Below are 25,164 nucleotides of genomic sequence, written 5' to 3' on the forward strand. Positions count from 1 at the left end.
ATATATGCACGAGAAGAATCACTGCACTGTAGCATTTTTTTTTTTTTTTTGCACAGGGCCATAGTCCCTTGCCCACAATCCAAAAATCCCTAAAAAGCCCAAAAGAAAAATTGCTTTAAAGTTCAGCACCAAAATTCATTTAGAGGCCAGATCTTCATGGAACTGATTCATGGCTATGCATTGCCTTGATGTCACTAGATGGAATTAGTCCTATTCAGAAATATTACTATGTCTCATCCCAGGGTGCTGCCCAGACCCCTCTGGGGGTATAGGTCATATACGTATTGTCACCACACACGTTTCTAAACTCTGAAAAAAATTGAAATTCTGAAATCAACAAGCCCCAAGGACCCTGAATACAGGATGGTGGGGCCTTACAATAGTGAAAACCCCAAAACAACTTAAAAGCCCATCAACAAGAGACCGGTCAAATACCTCTGGTAATCCACAGAAGAAAACTCTATAAAGGTCTTAACAAATTTAAAGGGAGATTCGTGTTTATCGACAAAGATATCAGTGCATGACATAAAGTTAAAAAGCAAGTTACAGAACAGCACATAGACATGATCTCATTCATAAAAGTTGTATCTCTCATAAAAGACGTAGCTTTCAGTGCAAATATGTAGAGAAATGACAGGGAGGGCAACCACCCAAATGTGTGTGTGTGTGTGTGTGTGTTTCTAACCTTTTTGTAGGATTCTGGTGTAGTTTGGAGTTTCTTTTTAACATGAACAGGTGTGATTTTAGAATCAAAACCACAACAAAAATGATGCTTTTTTAAACGAAAATCCAAGCTTCCCTGCAAGGGGATCATATGTATAGACATGTACATGGGCAGCTCACATTCAGAAATCTCCAGAGGTACACACTGCATGGACCAGGACACCCATCCCCATGGGCACGGGCCCCAAAGACCCTAAGGCACACTCAAGCAGACAGCATCCAGCGGCACGCTAGCAAGCAGGCTCAAATTGCTTGGACTACCCCTGGTCACAGTTTGTGTCCTGTGGCTGATTCATCTACCTCCAGAATAGGATCTTGGGACCACATATTCCAAGCGGATTCTTCTTTCTCCTGTGAGCAAAAGTGTCTTCTCATCAAAGACCTATTTTAACCTTAGGCTGTATGAATAGAGGTTGAGCATCTAGAGGAAGAACGTGATCATTAAGAGGTTAGGTTTGGGACTCAGGTGTCTGCTTGGTGGACAGTCCCAGTTTCACCATTTACTAGCTTGTGTGTCTGTGCAAAGTTTGTTCTCATCTGTAAATGGGGCTAATAATTCCTATTCCACAGGGTTGTTGTGGAGATTAAGTGAGAAGGTAACTGGAGTGCCTAGTGCATCATAAAATTCAATAAACAGTATCTACTTCTATTATTATTTTTCCATACCAGCCTACAGTTGTGTGGTCAGACCTAGGAATGATAGTTTAAGAGGACTAAAGGCCACAGCCAACGGAGAGGAACCAGATGGGGAAGGCAGATCAGACCACATCAGGCAAGAAACAAAGGAGCTTAGAGAATAAAAACTTGGGGAAGGAAGTGATCGCTGTCTTCTAACACCCAAAGGGCTGAGCCGTGGAAGGGGACCCCGGTTTCTTCTATGCAGCCCCAGTGGTTATTATCAACTACTCTTTGATGAACATCTTCCTGTACCCAATCCATGGCCTTGTCCACTGATCTCCTTGGGAGAAATTCCAGACATGGTGAGGAGAGTCATGGCGATCCATCAACCTGCTCTGGACTTTATCATGAGTAAGGACTAACTGGTGAATCCTTGAGACAGATTTCCACTTAATAGAAGGAGAAGCTTTCCAACAGTCAGGACATACTTTCACAAGAGGCAGTGAGCTCCTTGTGAATGGAGGGACTCACGCAGAAATGGGAAGGCTCTTGGTGACATCTAAGCTTTCGGTGCTCTGAATGATTTTGAACGGGAGAGTCTATGATAAATTCCTTTCATTCAAGGCTGGTTCCGGCAGAGGGTTGGAACCCATCTTTTGGGACTTCCTATGGGTTCAGTAGTACATGCCTTTGAGTCGACTTAGGGATGGTGGCTCTTCAGCTCACGAAAATGGATTTAATTCAGGAAACAGCTCACCACTGAGTCTGATGGCTGAATCAGGGGTGGGGGAAATTAGGCAGTCCCGTGTTATACTGGCAGCTAGCAAGGCCATTTCCCTGTTTGGTAAACTCACTCTAGGGGCAAGATTTACTCTAAACTGCCCAGTCCTTTTCAATCGAGTGCCACCTTCATTCCATTTCTTTCACAGAAGGGAAACCCTGAAAGACACAGACCATGTCAAAAAGACCCTCCAGGGCCCACCCCAGGCCTGGCACAGTCTAGCATAGAGCGAGCGCCACATGCACTTGCACTGATCGGTGGTTTATACGCACTCAGGGCCCCCGAGACTCAGGCTGTATTTCTCACCTCCAACAGGCTGCCCTTGACATTATAATCCAGCACGAAGCAAGCAGACCTGTCCCTGCAAGGCTCCCCTAATCCAAGTCAGTTCTCCGTCAAGCATTCGTGGTGAGCAAAGTTACATAACACAAAACATGGATGGGAGGTGGGGGAGGACAAGCTCTTGAACATTCTAGCCCACATGTTTCCTGCAGTCCACAGAAAGACTGGTGCAACACATTCCCTTACCTCCCTAAAGTTTACTTTTCAATGTCTGGAGGAATCCCTGGCCTCGCTGCTCAGCGTGGCCCACCTCAAAGCAGTGAAACAGGTGGGAGGCAGAGGCCACTGAGGCCCCAGTGCATTGAAGAGTTTCCTGAGTCCCCCAAAACAGATCCCAGACTCCCCGAGCCAAGATAACCTCCAGGCTCAAAACAAAACCACATCCAATAGCCTTGCTGGGGGGTATGTTCTCATGTACTGGGTAGACAGGGAAGCTCCGGTCAAGGCCCTTGGGAAAAAGGACCGTAACTAGATGTTTCCACCCCAGCAGAGATAGTGGAAAAGGGCAAGAGCACCACACTAGACCATCATGGACCCACCATTCCCTTCTTCAACTTTTCATAACCATTACAGTTACACTGGGACTGGAAACAGAGAGGTGGCTCCCAAAGATGGGTAAATGCTGGGGGTTAGACCCCAATGGATCAGCTTAGATATGTTATCTACTCAAGTCACAATAAAAAAGACACTCTACCCCAGCTCAAAGCAGAAAGAACACTGGGTTTCAACACTAATCAAAGCCTAATTGAAAATCCCATAAGACCATAATGTTGACCAACCATTGACTGCAAAATGTGCCAATGGAAAGAGGTTCATCTGTGAGCATTTAGGGGAAATGAGTCAGAAGAGCAGGAGTTGTTTTCATCTGGGTTCTTGGCAGAGAATTCCCTGAACAGCTGCTAGGTGCACCCCACCCTCTCGGTTGTCAGCCCCACGGCAGATGCAATGCCCCATGCTGCAGGTGGTAGCAGTCTCTGGCCCTGTCCGTCGGTCCCAAGAGCATCTCAATTTCACTTTGACCCTTAAAAGACCGTATCTAGAAGTGTTTCATCAAGTCGGAGTAGTACAAATACTCCACAGTTCCCAACAAATGCAACGCACAACGCTCCTCCAGACCCCCCACAAACCATGACTCCCCATGCCCCTGGAGGCTTCCACCCCAAGTATCACCATGTAAATGCAGGGATGCCTCCTCCCAGATGTCCACACTGACCTGGGCTGCCCCAGGCCAACACAAAGAATTCAGACTGTACATGGCACGCCTCCCCCAAGCCACAGCCAAGGGACCTCCTGGCCCCCAAAGACCCCAGACTCACCACTGGAACAGTCAGGCCCTCCCCAGCCAGGCTCACAGTGGCAGGTGTCCGGGGAAACGCAGCGGCCATGCACACACTCCTCCGTACACAGGGCTGCAGGAGGCCGGGAGAGAGGGAGGAAGCACAGGAACAGACAGTGAAAACCAACCATCTGGTCAAAGAGCATAAACCACTTTGTAATGATCCCCTGGGGCCCAGGGCTGCTCAGAATGCATCACTGGCTTTGGGGAAAATCAAGCTACTCCTGACCCGCATCATTTAATTAACTCTGAAACGAATCCAACGAGAGTGTGCTTCATCCTAGCCTCATTTCCTAAAAGGAAACCCAAGCCCAAGAAAGGGCAGCCTTAGTTTTTCAAGAACATTCTCTCCAAGATTTAACACTTGGAGACCCTCCACAAACCGGCCCTAAATCCACACTCCTGCTCTCTTTCCCATGAGCTCAGGAAGTGACCTGTCATGTCCATCCTTTGCTTTTCCCGGTTTCTTTCTACAAAGGCCCCGAAATTTATCAGGTTGCCTGCAAAGAACAGGTTCCTCTCCCGTTTCCCCCACCTTTCTGTTCTCCTCCCCAAATGCCCCTCTATTTTGGGGCTCTCAAATGTCAGCAAATCTGCAAAGTACACAGATGCTGAGGAAAAAGCAACAGCTAATTATAAGAAAGTAATTAAGAGAGACATCTATGATGATGATAATTGTAATTAGAAAGTGCCTGGCAATTTCTTATCACACAGTCAATGCTATAGCCTCCTGAGCCGGGAGGCAGCAGTGGCAAAGGTTCCATCTACTTCCTCCAGCTCTGAGAAGGCTTACTGGCAGCAGTTTGAGGAAGGGGGATTATTTCTCTCTTCCTTTGACATCCACACGTTCTCAAGGTCGTCCTCTACTCCTGAGAGATCTGCCCCACCATCTAATCAATCCATCAGTGAAGGATTAGCGAAAACCCCCATTTTGCCACCCAGGCCAATTTTGTAAGCTCGGGAAATCAGCAGCTACCATCGACCCTGTCAATTTCTTAGACAGGATCTAGATGAAGGGGTTTCGGACAAGCAGTGAGAGACCTTCTCTCCGCCTGGAACTGGCCTGGGTGGGGGAGAACAGGCGGCCCCTAGTCCTGAGTCCTGATGGACAACCACTGACTTCCAAACACCCACTCCACTCTTATGTCCACTGCCCGGTCTGAACGCCCATCTAGAGGCCACGGTCAGGTTAGACAACAAAGTCCATTTTATGGTTGGTGTGATGCTGACGCTGAAGCCATTGCCTTGGCTTTGCCCAAGCCCCCGTGCAAAGGCACCCAGAAGAGCCATTTCAAATGCCCCATCTGTCAGCGGTCCACAGTCAGCCTGCCCTCTCCAGGCCTCGTTGTGGTATATCAGGGGAGGGCCCCGACACCCATGTGCTTCACATTTGGACAGGTGGCTCTCAGGGAAGGGTCTGGTCTGTGAAATTTTCCACCGCCCTGGAGCTTCGGGGAGTGGCAGGGGGCCCACCATCTAACCCAGTTCTCTCTGGGGAACTGGGTTGGCTCCTGGTTCCGGTGACCAGCTCCACTGAGAACCACAGTGAGCTGCTCACTCAGCTGCTGGCAAGACCTCTGGCAAGACCTCGTCTGACCATGCCTGCTTCCCGGGCTCTTCCTGCTCTGCTGGACGTTCTAAACAAACTCAAACAGGTCAGTGTGCCCAGAACACACCGGACACGAGATGTCCATCCCCAGGCTCCCCATCAGAGGCCAGCACCTCAGCCCAGCCAGCTCCAAGCTCTGGCCTCAGCTGCTTCTTTCCCCCATCTGCATCCCCATAGGCTGAGGTCCCTGCATGGTCTACTGCTGGGTCCCTCCCATCAGCTTTTCAGATTGGCTCAAGACACCTCTGCTGCTTTCTCACGGCACAGAGCGACACCTTGATCCCCGGGGGCTCTGCTGGGAGGGCAGCGAAAGCAGACAGTGAACAATGAAGCTGCCAACTATCAGGGCTGGAAGAGACCGCAGAGAAAATCATGTCCAACCCCTTCATTTTATGCACGGAGAAACAGAGGCCCAAGTGTTTGTGACCTCGTGGACAGAGTGTGGTCTCCTGGCCAGGAGGGAAGGAGCTTGGGGATGAGCCTCCTGAAGGTAAAGGGAGGGAAGAGGTGCCCGAGACCACGGACCTTCAGCTCTCACCCACCTGGAAGTCTTCCCAGCCCCAACGGCTAGGGGAGCCAGCCCAGAAGGACAGAGAGTGGGTGACCCCCAGGAGGGTGAGAGCTAAGGGAAGAAGCCAGAGGAGCTGCTTCAACACACTGGGCGCCCTGCAGGGGGGCTGAGGGGGGCTCAGAAGAGCTCAAGGGAGGAGGAAGGATGAAGTACCCTGCCAACCCTCGCCTCTCCCTGGCCCTTCTCACCCTAAGGAGCTATCCACAGGCCTATCTCCTGCGCCCTCTCCCTAGCTGGAAGGGTGGGGCCTTCGGGTGCTCCAGGCAAGCTCCACACCACCTTTTCCCTTGGACTCTGCCCCAAACCCCAGGGATCCCCTAGGACAATCTGTCAAGCATGTCCCCCCAGCTCAGCCCTGTATCCAGCCTGCTGGCTCCCAGTGACGTGATGTGCGGAGACGAGCCATCCCACAAAACCTGGGCCTGGCTCCAGGGATGTTGTTGCTGTCCCCGTGGTCCGTCCAGACCTTGTTATGCCCCTCCCCTCCTCATCGCCCTGGGACTATGCCTGGGCTCTCTGCTTGTCAAAACCTCAATCCATTCATATTTCATAGGTGGTGTTTAGACAGTGTTGTTTGAAGCAAGAAATATTGATAGCAAATATCTGAGGCTCAGATGGCCAGATTTGGCAACTGGGCCATCATGTGCTTATGGACCTGGTGGGGAGGGGGTAGGAGGCAGGTGCTGTGAGGGAAGTCTCCTGAGGAGGAATGGAGGGGAGACCCAAGCTTCTCCCTGGGGCTGGGGTTCCTGACTCCTACCCCAGACCCTTCACTAGCCCAGCAGTGGGCAGCCCCTCTGCAGAGGGCTGGGGTGTACAGGTCCCCCGAGTTCTTTCTGACCCCAGCCCCCCATGCCAGCTGACCCCCCAGGAAGGGCTGAATTAGGGTTCTGCCACCCTGGCCTCCCTTTTCTCCGGCTCCTGTAACTCTCAACAGGGGCATTTTGTTGAACCCCTCTTCCCACTTGCTGTCCCCCAACTGCTGTTGGGAGACATGCCCACAGTGTGACTGAGTGCCAGCCACCTCCCTTCTCCCGGCCCCACTGAGAAATTTGAACCTCTGCTCTCTCAGCTTTCCACCACCTACCCTCCTGCCCGGTGCTGCTCCCAACATCCGGATGCTGGAGGTGTCTTTAGTGAGAAGGAGCACAGCAAAGTCTATACGAGAAAGCCGGGTCTAGACCCAGAGATGCCACTTAGTAGCTCTAGACCTCAGGCAAGTTCACACCATCTCCATGTCAGTCCCCATCTGTTCACTGGGGGACAGTGACAGGACGGGCCTCAGGCTGTGTGTGAGGATTACAGGAGTTGACAAAGCACCCAGAGCGGTGCCTGGGGTCTACTAGGCTGAGTCTTGCTATTGTTATTTAGTAGGGTGTCCTCGGACTCAAGGCGGGGGCCTCCGCACACTAGCTGTCTCCCTCTCTCCTTCACTGAGGCCCTAGACACATGGATACATGGGGAGGGCTGTAGGGATCTGCGGATAAACCCTGGTCGGGGATGGTATGCTGGAGGGTGGCCCCATCTCCAGCCCTGCGGGGGAAGCCAGGGTGGGAGACAAGGTGATGACCTGAGTCTAAATTCCGCATGTGTCGATGACAATTACAGGACAATAAGCAAATTATCTAACCTCCCGTACCTCAGTTTCTTCATCTGTAAAATGGGGACAATAATAGTACCTAACTCATGGGTTGTTGCAAAGATTTAATGAAATACAGGTAAAATGCTAAGGCCAGTGCCTGGCATACAGTAAGTACTCAGTAAGCATGAGCTGCCCTGATTATTTGCATGCACACACACACATACACGTACACACATACACATGCGTGCCCCATGTGGTCTGGACTTGATGTCTAAGCCAGCTGACAGCTGCTACCACGTATCACTGCTTCCTGTACATTACCATTTTCTGAGCACCTACTACGTGCCAGGCCTCGGAACTTCCAACACATGCTGTCTCCACCTCTGTCACAGGCCATCCCAGTACACCTTGATGGAGTTAGCAATGTCAGCACCTGTCTCTCCTTTGTGAATCTCTGGAGTTTGGGAGGACAGAGGCCACTTCCTACTCACCCTTTTAAAGCTCTCATGCTGCCTGAAACAAAACAGCTGTCTCAGTGTTGGTGGATCCCAAGGAGGGAGTCATCTCCTCCAGGAGAGAGCCCCCTGAACACATGCAGGGAGGGCCTGGCTGTCTCCCCCGAGCTCAGCTTCAGAGCTCAGTCACAGAGAAGTCACCGAATCTCGGGGCCCTGCGCACTGGCTTCAGGCTGTTTCTGGCCATGGGGGACCGGGGTGGCTAGGGATCTTGAGCAACGGTGCTGTGGGGTTTCAGAACAAGCCCAGCTACAGGTGGGAGGAGATCTGGGTTGGTGGCCACCCGCATCTATCTCAAAGGTATCAAGCATCCCACTTTCCTCTCCAGGCCCTGCAACTTCACCTATAAATCGAGACCAGACCAGATGAGATCTGCAAAGTCCCATTCAGCTAAGAATCATCAGGAGCTACCATCCTGCCCAGCCCTACCCCCTCCAGGAAATGCATGCATCACTGCCATTGCCCTAGTCCCACTTCCTGGCCCCCACAGGAGCCCCCCTCTCTATGGCCTAGTAAACCTGCACCCTTGACATCACGGGGACCCTGGTCTCTGTCCTCCATTCCTCTGGAAATGGTACTGGATTAGGAGGCAAGGAGACCTGAGTGGGAGTTCCGGCTCTGTACGACCTGCCATAGGACCCCAGGCAGGTGGCTTCCTCTCTCTGGCACTGTAACACATCACCCTTAAAGCTCCTTCTACTGCGGACACCCCTAGATACTTCCAGGGCCACTCTGGCTCCATCATGTCACCGTGCAGCAGCTGGAAGCTCAGAATGCTTCCACTAGGCTCCCTGGCCCTGGGTCACCTCAGTCACCAAGGCCAGGGGTAGCCTCCATCACCCAGTTCCACCAAGAACCTAGGATGGCTTCAGCCACACAGTGTGCACATCTGTGGAGGTAAAATATATCCCCACCAGAGCCCCCCTGTGTACCTGAGGCTCCCCTTGGCCCAGAGGCCTCTCCTTCCACTGAATCCAATGACACACTCTATGTGTGGGAGGGGGCCCAGCTGATGGTACATAGCACGCTTGGCCTCCTGCCACTTCCCCCTTTAGCTCAGGTTCATTTAGTCTCCCCAGCTAGACTGTGAGCTCCTTGAGACTAAATCCAGAGTCTTAAATATCCCCCGATTTCCCCATGGGCCATACCTTACAGATACTCCATGTGTGGCTGGTGGTGACTCTTCTGAGTGTCTGTCCTTTCCAAGGGACATCAATAAGCCAGGAGAAAAGGCTCAGGAGTTAGAGGATGTGGACACGTGACCCGTGAGGGTCAAGGAGGCTGGGACTTGTGGGGGTGCTGTCTAACCGGAAGAAGGAAGTACTGGACGCGAGGCAGATCACAATCAGCGGGACAGTGGGAGCCATTCGGTCCTGGGGGGCAGATTGCAGCCCAACCCAAGGTAAGACGTCCTAACACCTGAATGGGTTCAGCAGTTCAGAGGGCTGTTTCCATAGGGAGGGAGCAACCTATCGCTGGGAACACTCAAGCCAAGCACAGAGAACCTACAAATGCCCGAGGGGAGGGGTCAACAGGCAAACCGGCTCTCGGGCCAAATCCCACCAGCTGCCTATTTCTGTGAATAAAGGTCTGCTGGAGCAGAGCCATGCCCATTCATGTACATATTACCAGGGCTGATTTTGCACTACCAGGACAGAGTGGAGCCGTGGCCACGGGGATGGATGGTCAGCAAAACCTAAAATATTTACTCTCTAATATTTTATGAGGGGAGGGGGCCCTTCTGCTCTAGAGGATTCCTGGTCTGGTGGGAAATCAGATTATGGGACTTTAAAGGTCCCTTCCCCCCTTCTATTCTTCTATCATTTACTCACACCCAGGTATGATCCGATGGTGAAACACCCAACGATGCCCAGCCTCCTTTCTAAAGCAGTACTCCGCGGCCACTCCAAGCCACGAGGGGCCTTCAAGCTGGGACGCATAAACTTCAGCAGCCACAGACGCTCAGCTGGCCCTTAATTTGAGTCTTTCTGTCCTCCCAGGGCTGGGGACGAGGACTATGGAGGATTTAGTGACCCCCTCCTGGGGCAGCTGGTGGTCTTGCTCGGGTAGACACCAGTCACGGTGGTGAGAAAAAGCCAAGTGATGAGTCCTTTCTCTCTGCTGGGCACTGAATTCCCATTGCCCCCCCCCTTCATCCTTGAGGCAGGCATGATTACTATCCCATTTACAGTTGGGAATCAACCACAGGGAGGCCTACACAACTTACTGTGCAAAATCAGTTATTTCTCAACCTTGTTTTCACAATCAACCCCTCCTCCTCTGGGAACCACTTTAGACAGTTTTTTCTTAATCACTCTCTCTCATGAAATTTTGATACCACCGATATACAGTGTATTTGAGCTTCCTGTATAAACAGACTAAGAACCCCCTGCAAGAATGTAGGGCATCTGCCCCTCTGGGTCATTCTCTGCCCTTCTGTGCCCTGAGAAGCAGGCCTCCATGGACTGCATTAATGGGCTTCCTTACCCTCTGGCTTCTGGATGGGTTTGGCCAATGGGAAATACCAGCAGGAGATGGGAGGGCAAGGGGTTGGCAGTAGTGGTGGTCTTCTCCCCTACAGCTCAAGGTATCAGGGGGCAAGTTGGGGGGCGGGGAGCTTCTTGCAGCCCAAGCGTGGAGTGGTCCTCCTTGGTTGCTAGCCCTAAATGCACTACCATTTCCTATTGGTTTCCTTATCCCTTCCCATGCCTTTATAAATACAGATCCCTCCCCCCATCTGAAAGTACAGCGTTCATATGAAACCTTTTGTGAACCACAATGGCATAAAGCAAAAAAGCAATTACCATTAATTTATAGGAAAAAATTCTGACCCAAAAAAATCACCTCTTAGGCTTTTCTGATACCTTATGCCACCTCTCGCTAACAGATGCACAAAATGAAACTGAGATAAAGCACAGATGCTCAGACACAATTCAGAGCTATGCAGGCTTGCTGCTGAGATGCTAAATGTAGTTCCGGGGGGAAGGAGCTTGGGGCACCACTCTGACTCCTCCGGGTGCGTGCTGACTTCATAACCACTTGCTGCAAAACCAACGCTAAGCACTATTTTCACTTTCACCTTTTTTCATAAAAGTAAAAATCCTCTTTGGATTTCTTTCCGTTAGCAAAACCAGGTACTAATATAAAAGTCTTGTTAAAGCAAAAAGGCATAAGGCGAACTTTTGATAAGTGGAGGGTGCCTGTAATCATTCTATTAAACTCTCCTTGGTGAACACACCATCTGTTTCTCGCCAGGACCCTAACTGACCCAGCAGCCGAGCCAAGGCTTGAGCCCACATCTTTGTGATGCTAACAGGCTCTGCCCCACATGCTCCACCACCACCTGGACCCCCAGTTGAGAGAAGTAAGTTCCAGCACCAGATCGGTCATGGATTTGCTAAGTCCCCTCCCTCCTCTGGGTCTCAGTTTCTCTGTCGGTGAAATGAAGGGGTTGAAGGACATGATCCAAATGTCCCTTCCAGCTCTGGGAGTCTAGGGCTCCACTGTAGCAGAAACTGGCTTCTGGGCTTACTGATTTATACCAAGTTTGAGAAGAATCCATTCCACAGACGCAGGCACAGAGCATGCCATGGAACAAATGTATTCTGAGATACCGATGCAAGGCTGGAGCATCAGTCCTGGGCCGGGGATGAGCCCCGATAAGCAGCCCAAGACCCAGCACAGGCATCTTGGCATCAAGCAAAGAGGTCTAGGTCAGACTTGAGGTGTCCTCTGCAAACAGACTGCCGAGACAACAGTGGCCCTCCCGTGATCAAGGCACCCCGTCCGCCGTCCCTCGGTCATGGTAAGCCCTCTGAATCAATTCTCACTCCTATTAGCATTCCACCCAAGACAACCCATAAGTCCCTGAGGCGTTCATGGTAATATATTTTGCCTGGCGGTTTTGAAACGGTCTTACTAGTTAATGGAACTATAAAAATTACTTACATGAAAAGGTCAAGATAAATAAAGACAACTTCCATGTTCCCCGGCCAACCAGGCTGATCCCCAGCTAGGACGAAAGAAGACTAGGGAGCCAGGGAAAGGAGGCAGTGGCCTCCCAGAATTCTGCAGCATATGGCTTCTGGAGCTTCCCCCCAACCCAGTGTCCCTGGTGCCCCCAGGCACATTGATCAGTCCTCCATTAGCATTCCTGGCAGGAACCACAGATCAGGCTCTCATCTGATTCTGCTTGGAAATAAAACGACCTACAAAGAAGTGGGCCCAAGTGCCAATTCCAAAGTGACACACTTAGCGTGAGTGATTCTGCCACACCCAAGGTCATGTGGCATGTGGCAGGGGGCTGGTATAAGTGCCCACATCGGGGAGTCACCAAACAATTCATCAGATGTCTATTACTCATTCCTTTATAACTACCAGCACCGAGTCCCCTGCACGGCCAGGAAGAGTCAAAACACCTGGCCCTCCCTCTCAGCACATCTAGAGCTGGCTTTGAATTGCTGTGGTCACATCTGGCTCCAAGACATAGTCAATCAGAACAAAAGAAAGGAAGCATTTAACCTGCAGGGCTGGTAAGATGGAAGGACATTGGGAGCCAGGAGCTCTTCTTGTCTGGAGTCTATAGGCCTGCAGGTTCCCGTTCTCCCCTCTGGCAAGGGAGGGGGGCCGGGGGGGGGGGATGGGCACCGGGAAGGCTCTCACAGGACTTGAACAGGTAACCAGGGGTTTGCTGCTCCCACCCAATCTGCCAAGCTGGCCCATGGCCACTCATCTTAATTTGGTGGTGCCTTTGCTGAATTTTATTCTTTGACAGCTAAAAGCCTGGATCCCTGTTCTGCTACTTACTAGCTTCATGTCCATAAGCTACACTGGTCCTCAGTTTCCCCATCTATAAAACGGCTGTGGGCTTAAGACAGTTATTGCAAAGAATAAAAGAGTTGATTCATGCAAAGCACCTAGAGCCAGAGGTCAGTTATAATTGCTGCCGGTTGTTTTTGTTCTTTATGCTATTGTAATTAATAGTCCTCTTCCCAGGACTGCCTAGGGGAGCTGGGATCCCATGGCCCCAAAGCATTCTTAGGTTCATTTCCAGCTCAAAGGATGAGAGAAAGGCCTGAGACATGAAGAGGCTTCCTCGTTCACCGAGGCAGGGAGGGGGGACGCAGCGCTGGGAAGCCTCGAAGCGTGGGCACTAGGGACAGGCAAGGAGGACCCACGGTCCAGGCTCAGCTCGTTGGTGAATTATAATTGTAATTCCAGAGAAGAGAAGCCTGGAACAAAAGGAGGCCAACGGTCCTAAAGGACTGTTGGTCATGCTTCCAGGGGGGAATGTGAACTTGGGTGGGGCTGGGCTACCTGCTGCCAAGTGTTCACCCTACTCCTGTGCCCCCTCTGCCCAATTCATGCAAATACCCACCCACACGTGCACCCACCTGACAAGTGTTTAGCCAGTATATGCTGTGTGCTGGGCCCCCTGGGCAGGGATTATGCAGAGGAGTCCAAAATGCAGAAATGCAGGCCTTGTCCTGCCCATGGGACTCCTCGGCAGAGAATATTCTTCCTGCCTGCTCTTGACCCCTTGGGAGGCAGGGTGCCCTCTCGGAGAGTTGTGCACAGAAGGACTGCACTTGGATTCCCACAGGGGCCAAGACTGGGAGGAGAGCAGGGAACGGACGTGGGAGCCAGGCTGTCTGGATTCAAGTCCTAGTTTGGCCACTTTCTAGTTGGGACCTCAAGCAGGTTACTTTAGTTCTCTGGGCCTCAGTTTTCTCATCTTTAAAATGGGGACAATGGTCCTCTACCTTATAATTTGGTTGCAAAGTTAAACTGTCAATACAAATAAACTGCTTAGAGTACTGCCTGGCACATAGGGACCAAGCTATTATTTTTTTTTCAAGGTCACCTATTCCATCCCCCTCCCTCTGAGCAGTCACTGGCTCCAGAAGCATTTATTAAGCACCTACTCTGTGCCAGACACTGTGCTAGGTGCTGGGAATACCATCAGCGAGTAGGTCATAGTCCCTGCTTTCACAGGGTGATACTGGGAGAGGTAGCCAGCAGCGGAGTACGTGGGCAAGCAGGGAGGTGGGGGGACGAGTGGGGGGGGGTGGGTAGGCAAGCAAGTGGGTCAGCAAGCAAGGGCACTAAAAGGTCTCTGGTGCTGGGGCACTGGCGCGGTGTAGTCGGTTGAGCCTCTGACTCATGGTTTCGGCTCAGGTCATGATCTCAGGGTCGTGAGATGGAGCCTTGCATTGGGCTCCGTGCTCAGCACAGAGCCTGCTTGTAACTCTCCCTCCCCCCCTCCAAAATAAATAAATCAATCCTAAAAAAATTTTTTTAAAAATAAAAGGTCTCTGATGCTGAAATCACAGCCAGTTCAGAGTACAGGGTGGGCACCAACAGAAGGGAGGCAATTCTGTATGTTGGAGGACAGGGGAAAGGCTTCACAGGAAGGGGAATGCTTGACTTGACCTTCATTCCTAATGCATTTATAGAGCACCTACCGCGTGCCGGGTACTGTATCCGCCTTCCCCTCTCCCACAGACCGTGAAATTTTGCGTCTGAGGGTTTTCGGCTAGAAGGAAACTTCCCTTACCTTCCTCCTTCCCACCCTTCACCTGTCCAGCCACAGCCCTCCCTCCTGCCCTCTTCTGTTTGGCACATGGAACTTCTGGCTGCAAATGAGCCTCAACTCCCCCTACCCTGGGCCTTCACAGAGCCTGGAACTCCATCTGCAACCCAGCTCTCCAGCTCTCTTACCACTTCTGCTTACCCTTCACGTTAACTTGGATGCCACTTCCTACAGGAAACTTTCCCTGACTGCACTGCCCAACCCCCCACCTCCAGGCTGGGTTGGTTCCCTCCCTGCTCCTAAGCATCTGGTTTGCCCCATAGGGCATAGAACGGACTACTCTATGCCACTTATCTATCTCCCATAAACTCCACGAAGGCAAAGAATGGGCCTCTGTTGTTCATCCATATGTTCCTTACCTAGCATGGTGCCTGGCCCATGGGAGGTACTCAAAACATAAATGTTGAATGAATATGTATCTGAATCTACAAAGGATCTCTCTCCTTTCCCTTCATGCTGAGCCCTACCTGTCTCTAATGTGGGCCACACCAGTCTGGTTGGGATGGAATACGTAACTCAGCTAAGAGACCAGGGCAATGCCAAGAAGTCCCAGATCATCTCATGGTGGCATGAAACGCTCTTGAGAAAAATTCCAGTGATTCTCTGGCTAATAGACAAGAACTGTTCAGCCAAACCCGACAAGAAGGATTTCAGTCTGGGGTTTGGGCCTCCCCCTTCTAGCCTGGAGCCCTGGGGTCCATCAATCATCAAACGCCAGTATGAGATCGCAGACTCCCCTGGGCACCTTTTTTGTATCTCTACCAATCACCCAAAGGTATTAGCCTGCCTCTCATGGCTTGCCTCAACATGGCTTAACTATTAATAATGGTTTATCAATTAAAATTGCCAACTTGTCAGGATGTCCCTTGAGGGTTTCCACGTAGAGCAATCATGTCTAACCACTGAGCCTGACAAAAGCCCCAGTGTTGCAGTCAACTCCCTTGATCCATCCTGCGGGCCCCAGAGCTGCCAGTGGGTGCTCCTGGTGGGCTCGGCCCTCCTCGCTTTGTAAAAGATTTTCCTGGCTGACCTGTTCCAACCACCAATGCCGCACTCCTGCAAGGAGCAACAGCTTTTCAACTTGTTAATGATGTTGGAACATACAGCCTGAGTCAGCAACCCCCAGCACACAACCCAAGAAAATCTTCTTCTGGGTCTTTTCTTTCCCATTTGGCAGATGCCAGGCTTTCTCTAGAAAGACCCATTCCAACTGATTGATTTTTTTTTTCTTTGGGAAATTGATTCTCATCATCTACAAGGAAAGAAAAACATGAAACTTGTTGAGTATTTTTTTTTTTAATGCTTTGATTTATAAACCAGTCCCCTGGTTCTGTCTTGCAACTTGCCTTTCCTGAAGGAGCTAGCCCCTTCTCTTGGCCACACATGACAGAGGCCCAAAGGAGGGGGCACTGGGAAGCTGGGCAGATGGATGAGAGAGAGACCCCAGGCAGAAGGATGTGATTAAGCACATGGGCTGAATTCAGGATGGACAGACTTGGGGTCAAGTCCTGGTTCTTCCACTGAGCTAGCTGTGTGGTCTTGAGTCAAGTGAAATGACCTAACATCGCAAAGACTTGGGTTCTTTATCTGTGAAACTGGACCGACAGCATTGCCTAAATAAAGGGTGATATGGGGGGGGGGCGCTAGCTGAAATAACTGAGCGGTTGACAGAGTGGCTTTTAGCAAGGGCCCCATAAGTCTCAGCTCTTACTGTCATGATTGGTTTTAGAGGAGGCAGCCCACACGGGATGCCCGAATATGCTGAACTCAGGGACCTCAGCAGACACCCAGAACCACAGCGTCTCAGAGCAGAAGGGGCCAGGTCATTAGAGTCCCCACTTCTACCACCTCATCCAGAGCTTGGAGCCCCTCTCCCATATCCGTGCCAAACTTCGACAGACATGCCTCTATAAGCAGGGAATGCAGTCACTCTGTTCCAAACTCATTCAATTGCATCCACACCCTCAAGTGAGAAAGGCTCTCTCCAACCTCTGGGCCTTTGCACATGCTGTATTCCTTCCTGGAGCCACTCCTCGCCCTCCTCTTTGCCTGGCTAACGCATCTCTCAGGTCTCACCTTCAATGGTGCCTACTTTAGGAAGTCATCCCTAGCCACCCTTGATAGATGAGGTGTTCCCAATACGTGCTCCCCTAGCACCTGCCCTTCTTCATCAAAGCACAGGTCACAGGTCCCTGTCTGGCTTGTTGACGGTCTTCAGCACTGGCCCAGGAGCTTCTGAAAGCGACTCCTCAGGGCCCAGTGTGGTACTGGCATGGAGCAGAAGCTTGATACACATCTGCTGAATCTACGAATGAACGAATCAGTGAAGTCCCTTCCGTTTATGAACAGCTCTGATCACTAGAAAGCTTTTTGCTTCAGTGAGCTGAAATCTGCCTCCTTGGAGCTTGCCCAGCTGCCGTCTTGCCCTTTCCTGTCCCCCAACCTACATCTCTCCTGATTCCACATAAGAAGCCTTCGGGGAGCTTTTCTCTATTGGAACGGAAACGGAGTAATAGGACCCCACAGCTTCTGAGCAGCATGTGGCTGGGACCAAAGGTGCCTGCCCATGGAGAAGTGTCCCTTCCTTCTGTCAAAGTTAGTCTTTTGTCCTGGTCTGCAGCCAGGTGGCGGTCACCGACCAGCACGATGAAGCCCACCCAAAGTATATGAGCACTGTCATTGCCCCACCCCACCCCCAGCAGTGAGCAGCCCGCAGTCCTGCTGGGTTTAAACTTCATTTCTATTGAGAAGCTAAATCAGGAGCTACTTAGCACCACTGATTTAGGGCTTTAATAAAAATAATGCAAAGCGAACAGGAAAGGCAGCCGTGAAGGTCACTGTCAGTGGCTCCCCCCATCTACTGCACTCCTGCCTTCTCTGCCTGCCTCTTTGCCCAGCCTGAGGACCCCTAAATTTCCTTGCAGTCCCACAAAGGTGAGTTGGTGCTTTTATGAGGCAGTGCCCCTTCACAATCATACCCCTTTACAGCCCAGGCTCCATTTGTTTCTCACTGGGCTATTTAGGAATTTCCTGCCACCTCAGGACCTTAACACTTCTCTTCTCTAAAAAGACCCTAGCCTGAGAGTCTAGAGCCTTCTGCCTGTGCCCCAGCTCCTCTGTGATTCATTGGCCGTGGGGACGGACCACTTACAGCCTCTGCCTGAGCACCGCAGGTGGTGACAGGACGAGGCAGAGGCTCAGAGTCTGCGTCATCTGAGGTCCCGTGAGCGGGGAATTTGCAGGCCTCTCCTGCTCAGGTTCAGAGACATTGATTTCTACCCCTCCACCCCCACTGACTCAAACCATCCCTGACCCGGGGCCAAGCCCAGAGTGTTTCCTTACATTCCAAATAACGCTATTTGAACATTTAATGCTTCGGTAATTAAGGGGAAGTGTTATTTTTAAATGACCTTTTTATTTTCAAAATCGCGATGGCCTGTCCCTACAGCTTCTCAGTGGCAAAGCCAGGATTCAAGCGGAGGGCTCTGCAGGCCCGGACCTGGCACTCCTCTCCCCACGCTCCCATATGGCCTCCGGAGCAGACCTGAGCCTGTCAGGCAGTCGGGTAAAGGACCAATGCTGCCCGTGGGCTGGGTGAGCAGGGAAGGCTTCCCAGAGGAGAAGAAAACGCCCCAGTTGGGTGGCATGAAGCACCTCACGTGGGCAGACTGAGGTCTTGGACACCCAGCCCCGACCAGCCCTCTCTTCAGACTCCAGTGGCCAGGGTGGCGTCAGCAGCCTCTCACTGCTCCAGGAGAGGACCTGTCACCACTCTGGCCCTGGCGACTTGGGTGGAGGGAACAAACATCCCATGAGCCTTCCAGTCTCACTCTGCAGGATGCCCCTGCCCTTTGCCCCCCTCCTTACTCCCTGTCCCCTCCCCCTGCCCTGCCCTGCAGCAGCCCTCAGCTACGCAGAAAAGGCGAGAACGGGCTGGGACTCTGTTCTCCCCTAAATATTTCGCCCATGGGCCTGTCTCTGTCTCTTTGGGGGAAAGCATCACCTCAATATCCTTGCACCTGAGAAAATGACAAACATGAGAGTCATTTCCTGCAGCACTGTCCAGAAGAGCCAAAGCTTGGAAATAACCAAATGTCCATCCACAAGCCAAAGGGCAAAGAAATGATGGCAGAGCCACACCGCGGAATACCGTGCAGCTGAAAAAAAGGAACCAGACCACTCTTCCTGTACTGCGAACTTCCGCTAGAGCCAAAAGGAAAAAAGTAAAGGTAGAGCAGGGTTTAGAAGATGCTGCCTGTGGTGTAAAAATGAAAATGTGTTGGAAAAGACTGCACGTGTCTATTTCCTCCTCGGTGCATAAAATAGCACTGGGAAGACGCACCAAAACTTCCTCCAGGAAGGGCATGTGGGAGAAAGGCACATCCCCTTTCTAGTGGTTAAATATCAAACCAGGTGAGGCTATTGTCTGCGCAGAAAATAAAGATCACTTAAACTGTAAAAAATAAGGCATGCCATGCAAAAGGCTTCTGTTAACATACAGAAGAATCCTCCAGGAGTGGAAAGACAGCATCACATGTTCTAGTCCCCAGTGAGAGCGCCAGCCACCCCCACGGGGGCCGGAGCGGGCGGGACTCAGGACTGATGATGAGTTTTGTGGAAGGTTAATTTGAGTCATGGGCCCAAGCACTGCGTGCAGGTCGGTTCTCCGGCTGAGTTAGGGCCTGGAAGTCACCTCTCCGGCAATGACCGGTCTCTGTCTCCCCCAGCCCTGACGACAGCAGGTTCCCCAGGGCGACTGCCGTGCGCAGGAAGGGGTGAGCCGGCAGCAAGGGCTGCCGCGGGCCTCAGCACAGCACCGTGAGACCCAGTAAAATACAACCGCCCAGGTTCCCGAGGTGGCGGTTACTCCCGTATCACGCAGAGACTAGGCCTGATTCTTTCAAATAAGACCCTGGTTCTCCCTCATTCCCACTTTTATCAGCCTAATCTGGTGAGACGCCTGCCTTCTCCGCCCCTCCTCGGTCCCTTCCTCTTTGCGTCCTCTCCTTCTCTCCCACCCCTTCTCTCCCACCCCTCTCCCCACTCCCTCACCCTGCCGGCTCCACTTTCCTTCTTTGTTAACTCAGCAATTCGCAGCCCTGCTTACAAGCTGCCTTCTTCCCTTCATCTCCAGGGATGGTCCCCTCGTCCACACCCAGTTGCTCCGGCCCTTGGCGGGTGATGGGTTGGCGCATAAAGGAGAGAGGAGGGGGAGGGCAGGGGCTGCAGCATGGCCCAGCTGGTCCTGTCATTTCAGGCCAGAGCCCCGCACCCTAGAGGAACCTGCAGGAAGGAAGCTGATGGGCACCCCCACCCACCCACCCATTGGTCAGCATCAGCTCTTGAGAGGAAGCTGCATTCCAGCAGACCGCAGCTGAATCTACGCAGCATGCTGACAACACATGAGCATCTTCTTTGAGTCCCTGTTCCCCTCCTTCTCTGCACTCCCCCAGACTAGCGCAAACTCCCCCTTGGAATGCCGAACTGTCCTTTCCCTGTTGCTGCCCATCCACCTTTCTCCCTTTTCTTTAGGGTTCAGGCCATGCCCTTGCTCTTGAGGTATCTGGCACTGAACCCCAGCTGTCAGGAAGGTGACATACTCTACTTTGTATCACAGTTCTGGGGACCCCTGCCTCCTAATGATCTCAGACTCCTTCAAGGTTGGAACAGGTCTTCTCTATCTGTGCCCCACTCTCTCCCCCAACCCTGACCCATTACCTAGCATAGTATTTACAGAGGAAAGCAATGTGGCAGGTATTGGCAGAAAGGAAGGAGGAAAGGCAGAAGGAAGAAACGGAAGAAAGAGAAAACTGATTTCTGCCTCTGACTTTTCCAAGCATGTAGTAATTACTCTTCATCTGGCACTTGAGCATTTCTAAAGCACATTTACGTTCGCCATTCCATCTGCTTCCACGACTCCCCTAAGAAGTTGGCAAGGCAGGTCTGTTATTATACTCACTTTACAGATGGGGACAGGGAGGTTCAGAGACATGAAGGTACTTGCCCAAGGTCACCCACACCAGAGACGGCCCCCGGCACTGTCACGGTCTCTCTCTTCACCTGTAGCATTCCCTTGGCCCGTGCCCTGGAGCGCTAGCAAGGTTAAATATCACCTCTTGTGGAGGGCTCATCTTGCAAGCTGAGCTATCAGCTGCTGGAGGGCAGAGACCCCTGCCTGATGCTCCTTCCAGTGCACAGACAAAGCCCAGAGCCTGGCATTGCACAGTGGCCTGGGGATGCTTGCTGGTCACTACAGCCATAAGGCAGGCCTTGCTCAAGGCCCGGTGGCAAGGAGCTGTGTTGGGAAGGGGGCCAGGAGCCCTGCCTCACACGGTACCCGAGAACACACACTTCGAGAAACCAGAAAGCCTGAAAGGGCAGGACACTCGTTTTCTCCTGGGGGCAGAAAAGTACAGGAAAAGTAACCATTCAGCCTTTAAACACATAAACAATGTTGCTTCTTCTACCCCTGTCCCAGAGCACCCACGAATAGCATGCACTCAACAAAACATTTTAACAAAACAAGAGGCAAGATCAGGCCCAAAGTGGTGGTGCGTGGGTTGCCATGGAGTCGGACAAGCCTTCAGAAGGCCACGGTCAGGGCCGAAGCCCACTTCCGTGGCTCCCTGCACATGCGTGTGGACACACAACCCCCAGCCCCTGCTCCGTGTTCCAGCCCCCCCCCCCCCCCCCCCCCAGCCCCAGAAGGAGACCAGGTGAGTGCTTCTCTATGCCTCAATTTTCTCATCTGGAGAAGGAGGCAGATGACACCTTCCTTGTTGCAAAGTACACAGAATAGCAAGTGCTCTGCAGAAAATAAAAGATGCGGTAGAGTTGCTCAAGTGTGGGCCCTAGAGCTAGGCTTCCTGCGTTCAATTTCCATTCTACCACTTACTAGCTAGTTACTAGGGCAACTCGCTTAACTGCTAGCTGCATTGTTTCCCCTCATGCCTGCAAGAACAAGCAGCTGGCAGGCACTACAGGTAAGGGAGGTCTTGGCCCTGGCACAGGGAGAAACGAAGCGGGTGGAAGATAGCCTGAGGGCAGGTGTCCGTTACCAGAGCAACTTCACATCTTCCTAGAACATTAGCAGTGTGCCAAGACCCTTCTTTCCCACGATCTTGCTTTCCCGCTCCCCTCCCTACTTGCAGCTCATAGCCAGGACTATCTGTCAGGTGCACATGGAAGAGGACCCCAAACAGCTCACAGGGAGCCGGGGACACCACAGATTCACAGCAGAGTCATAGCCAGAACCGGGTCCAGCAAAGCCTGCTTTAGCTGGGCACTGTGCTGGGCGTGGGGTACCAGAGTGCCCATGGGACATCGCTCACCCCACAGCAGGAGTCCCATGCCCACAAAGGGAAGAGGGAAGCCCTGCCAGGCTGCCCAAGGCAGGGGCTGCCACTCCCTAGCCCAGATGGCCGGGCAGTCACAGGGCAGAGCGCCCGCAACTGCAGCAACAGTGACACCTCCACGCTCCCCAGCTCCGCTCCAGGCTCTTGCCTGCATTAGCCCCGGGCCAGGTGGTGACTCCAAGGCCAGATGCTATTCCCATGGGTGCCCTGTGGGATCTGGCACACCTGCTCACCTCTTCTATTCCGCCCTCCGCCAAGTTCTAGTTTCTTAGGTGCATAAATCTCGATCCCACCTCAGGGTCTTCATCCATGCGCTTTGCCCAGCCAAGAGCTCCAGCCCCATCCCCAGGCTTCACTCCTTCAGATCTCAGCCCCAACCCTCTTCCCTGATGTCCCCATCCTCCCATGCGAAAGAAGGGTCCCTGGTAGTGGCTCTCAACATCCCATGTTCTTCCCCTTCAAGAAAACCAATGAAAATGGCATCCTCCATTTACCTGGGGAGCACATGTTGAAAGCCTGCCTCTTTCTAGGCTATTAGCTTCATGGGGGTAAATACGGCATCTCTTTTGTTGACCCTTGAACCTCTATCCCTGGCCCCAGCACGGAGTACAGTAAGCACGCAATACACGTTGCCTGACTAAAAAGTAAATGAACACACTATGTAGCCACTAGAGTAGGCACTCAACAAATGTGTTAAACAAATAACCCTTCTGTCTGAAAAGGTTTCGTAATTATGGTCATAAAGACACTACCAAAATAGACACTCTTCTTTTCCTGCCCCCACTCCAGGCCTCCATGGGATTGGATGTAAATAACCCCTTGCATTTGTGTGTAACAAAATAAAACTCTAATTCCTGTTAGATCCCACACATTAACCTTGCCAGGTAGGTAGGCCAATGTTGCTATCCTCATGATGGTGTCCAGGGAGGCTAAGTGATTTCCCCAGCTTCACACAGAGGTTAATGGAAGTACGGAGAGCAAAGCAGGGCTGTCACCTCTGCTCTGATCAAGCCAGACCTGCAGCCCTTCCCACATTCAAGAGGAGAGTGGAGAAGTCTGGAAAGGATGCCTTGCTGGCTTGTGAGCTCCCTGAGTGAATGACCATTTTTGTTTTATTAATTCGTGTCTCTCCATCACCAAGCCCAGAGCGTGTGGCCCAACAGAGATACTTGAAAATAAATTGCTAAATCAACAAATGATGTTTCACCTAGAAAAGAAAATGGGAAGGAAGGGGTAAGGGAGAGAGGAGACAGTTTCTTAAACATCTAAAAAGCTGTTATATGGAAGAAAGAGACTTGCTCTAGGACCAAAATAAATACCTTTCTCCCACTGAGAGTAGTCCAAACCCACTTGGGCTTCCTTAGGAAAGAGTGAGTTCCCTGTCAGCCAAGGTAATCAGAGCCAGAACCACCATCTCTGGCTATAATAGCAGCAGGGCCTCTGTGTTACACAGAACCCTGGGGCTCTATTTACATATCAAGAGTATGCATGATGGCCCAAAGGCTCAGGTAGATTAGCCTCCAGAGAGCCATGTCCAGGGTCAGTGGTCTGCAGGGTTCCACCTAATCCCAAGAATGTGTGACTCCCTGATCTCAGAATAGAAGGGAATCAGGATCCACCCCCATGTCTCCAGATTCATAGTCCCCAGCTCCAGGGGACATGAAGCCTGGGGTTCTGGTACCAGAGGGTCTCACAACTTGGCTTCAAGCCTCAGCTACCCCATTTCACCAGGGATCAGAAAACCAAAACTCCCCCCTAGTGTGGGTTCCCCGATGCGCACTGTCCCCTTGGTGCATCTCCCCCTCCCTCTACCACTGGGGCACAATCTCACTCACACACAACCCCCAAAAGTCCTGAGAACCATCTCCCAGGGGCCCCCACACCCCCAGCACGAAGGCACCGTTGCGTGGGGAGAACAAGGTGCAGCTGGACCCAGAGACAAGGGGGGAGGGAGGCAGTCATCTCAGGACTGGGTGCCCGCTCCTGGCTGCCTCTAAGGGTCATTGCATGCAGCTGTCACCTGCGGTCCTCCCCGCTCCGTGGGCATAACTAAAGGAGAACTCTCAGATGGCCTCCACACAAGGAAAAGGGAGATTCACGAAGGAGAAGGAGAGTGGGGACGCCAAGCAGGAAAAGTTCTCACTTCCGCCTCCTTGGCTTTACTGATTGGCGGCCAGTGCCACACCCACCTCAGAACAAGAGGCCCAGAGGGCCTGGGTCTGCCTGCCCATTCCCAGGACCCGGCCTCACTGTCTCTGGGGAGGGGGAACCAGAAAGGTGGCCCCTAAAGGCTGGGATCAGCCCTTCTGCTGCCAGAGATCCATGAGCAAGCCCCCCAGCCTCTTTGGGGAGGGACTATTTTGATTTCCCTCAAGTCCGCTCCTGGCAAACACTGAAACGGTAAAGAAACCCTTCCAATCGCCGGTTAGCTCCACAGAGACACGGAAATATACAGACCCAAACCCTGCCTTGCGGACCTTCTGGGCAACTTCCCCAAGGGGACTTCAAGGGAGGAGAACAGGGGACAAGGACATGATGCACGCAAAGCACCCCAAGTCAAACAGCAGAGCACCCAGAGCCTGCCCTGGGCCTCTGAGGAGAGCATAGTCTCCTGGCTGGGGAGACGGCAAGACCTCAAGTCCAGGTCCCATCTCCACAAGCCAGAGAATGAGGGATGAGGAGGGGGCCACGGGCCATGTCTCCTCCCTGCTGGGATGCTAGGGCAATCTAAGGCCAACCCGCTTAGATCAGTTGCGATGTCTTGACTGTGGAGTCTCGAGTTGGGGTACCCTCATAATAAGAGGCAGGTAAGGATCAAGGATAAGAACAGAGCTGGCTTCAGATCAAATTTTAAAGGGGGGAGGGTGCTACTATCCTCCACCTCGGTCTTCTCTCCCCTATCACCTATAGCAACCTCTCTCCGTCCTGGGGAGCACGGAGGTTAACGCATTCCCTCCTCAGGTAGCAGGGCTGCATTTTAGCAGGAACCTTCTGGAGAACAGGAAATCACCCAGGAGATTCTAACGCCAAAATTCCTGGCTCGTCAGTGGGAGAGAGATACTGAGAAGCCCTGAGACATAGCAGTCTGCATGACGCCTTTGTCCTAAGAAGCATGCCCTCGGTGAACACCGATTTGTTAG

General features: G+C 52.1%; 1 protein-coding gene across 3 annotated transcripts in view; it reads right to left on the minus strand.

Moving 5' to 3' along the window:
• Positions 1 to 25,164, minus strand: part of MEGF11 (multiple EGF like domains 11) — a 342,902-nt gene that overhangs the window by 170,410 nt on the left and 147,328 nt on the right. For all 3 annotated transcript variants that reach the window (XM_073877220.1, XM_073877221.1, XM_073877219.1), the window contains exon 5: positions 3,781 to 3,873. In XM_073877220.1, the coding sequence (XP_073733321.1) occupies positions 3,781 to 3,873 (93 nt within the window). The remainder of the gene's footprint in view (positions 1 to 3,780; positions 3,874 to 25,164) is intronic.

Source organism: Callorhinus ursinus, unplaced genomic scaffold, assembly GCF_003265705.2.
Source record: "Callorhinus ursinus isolate GAN/ISIS: 27379988/994484 unplaced genomic scaffold, GSC_fseal_2.0 scaffold25, whole genome shotgun sequence".
In the NCBI taxonomy this organism is placed as follows: Eukaryota; Metazoa; Chordata; class Mammalia; order Carnivora; family Otariidae; genus Callorhinus; species Callorhinus ursinus.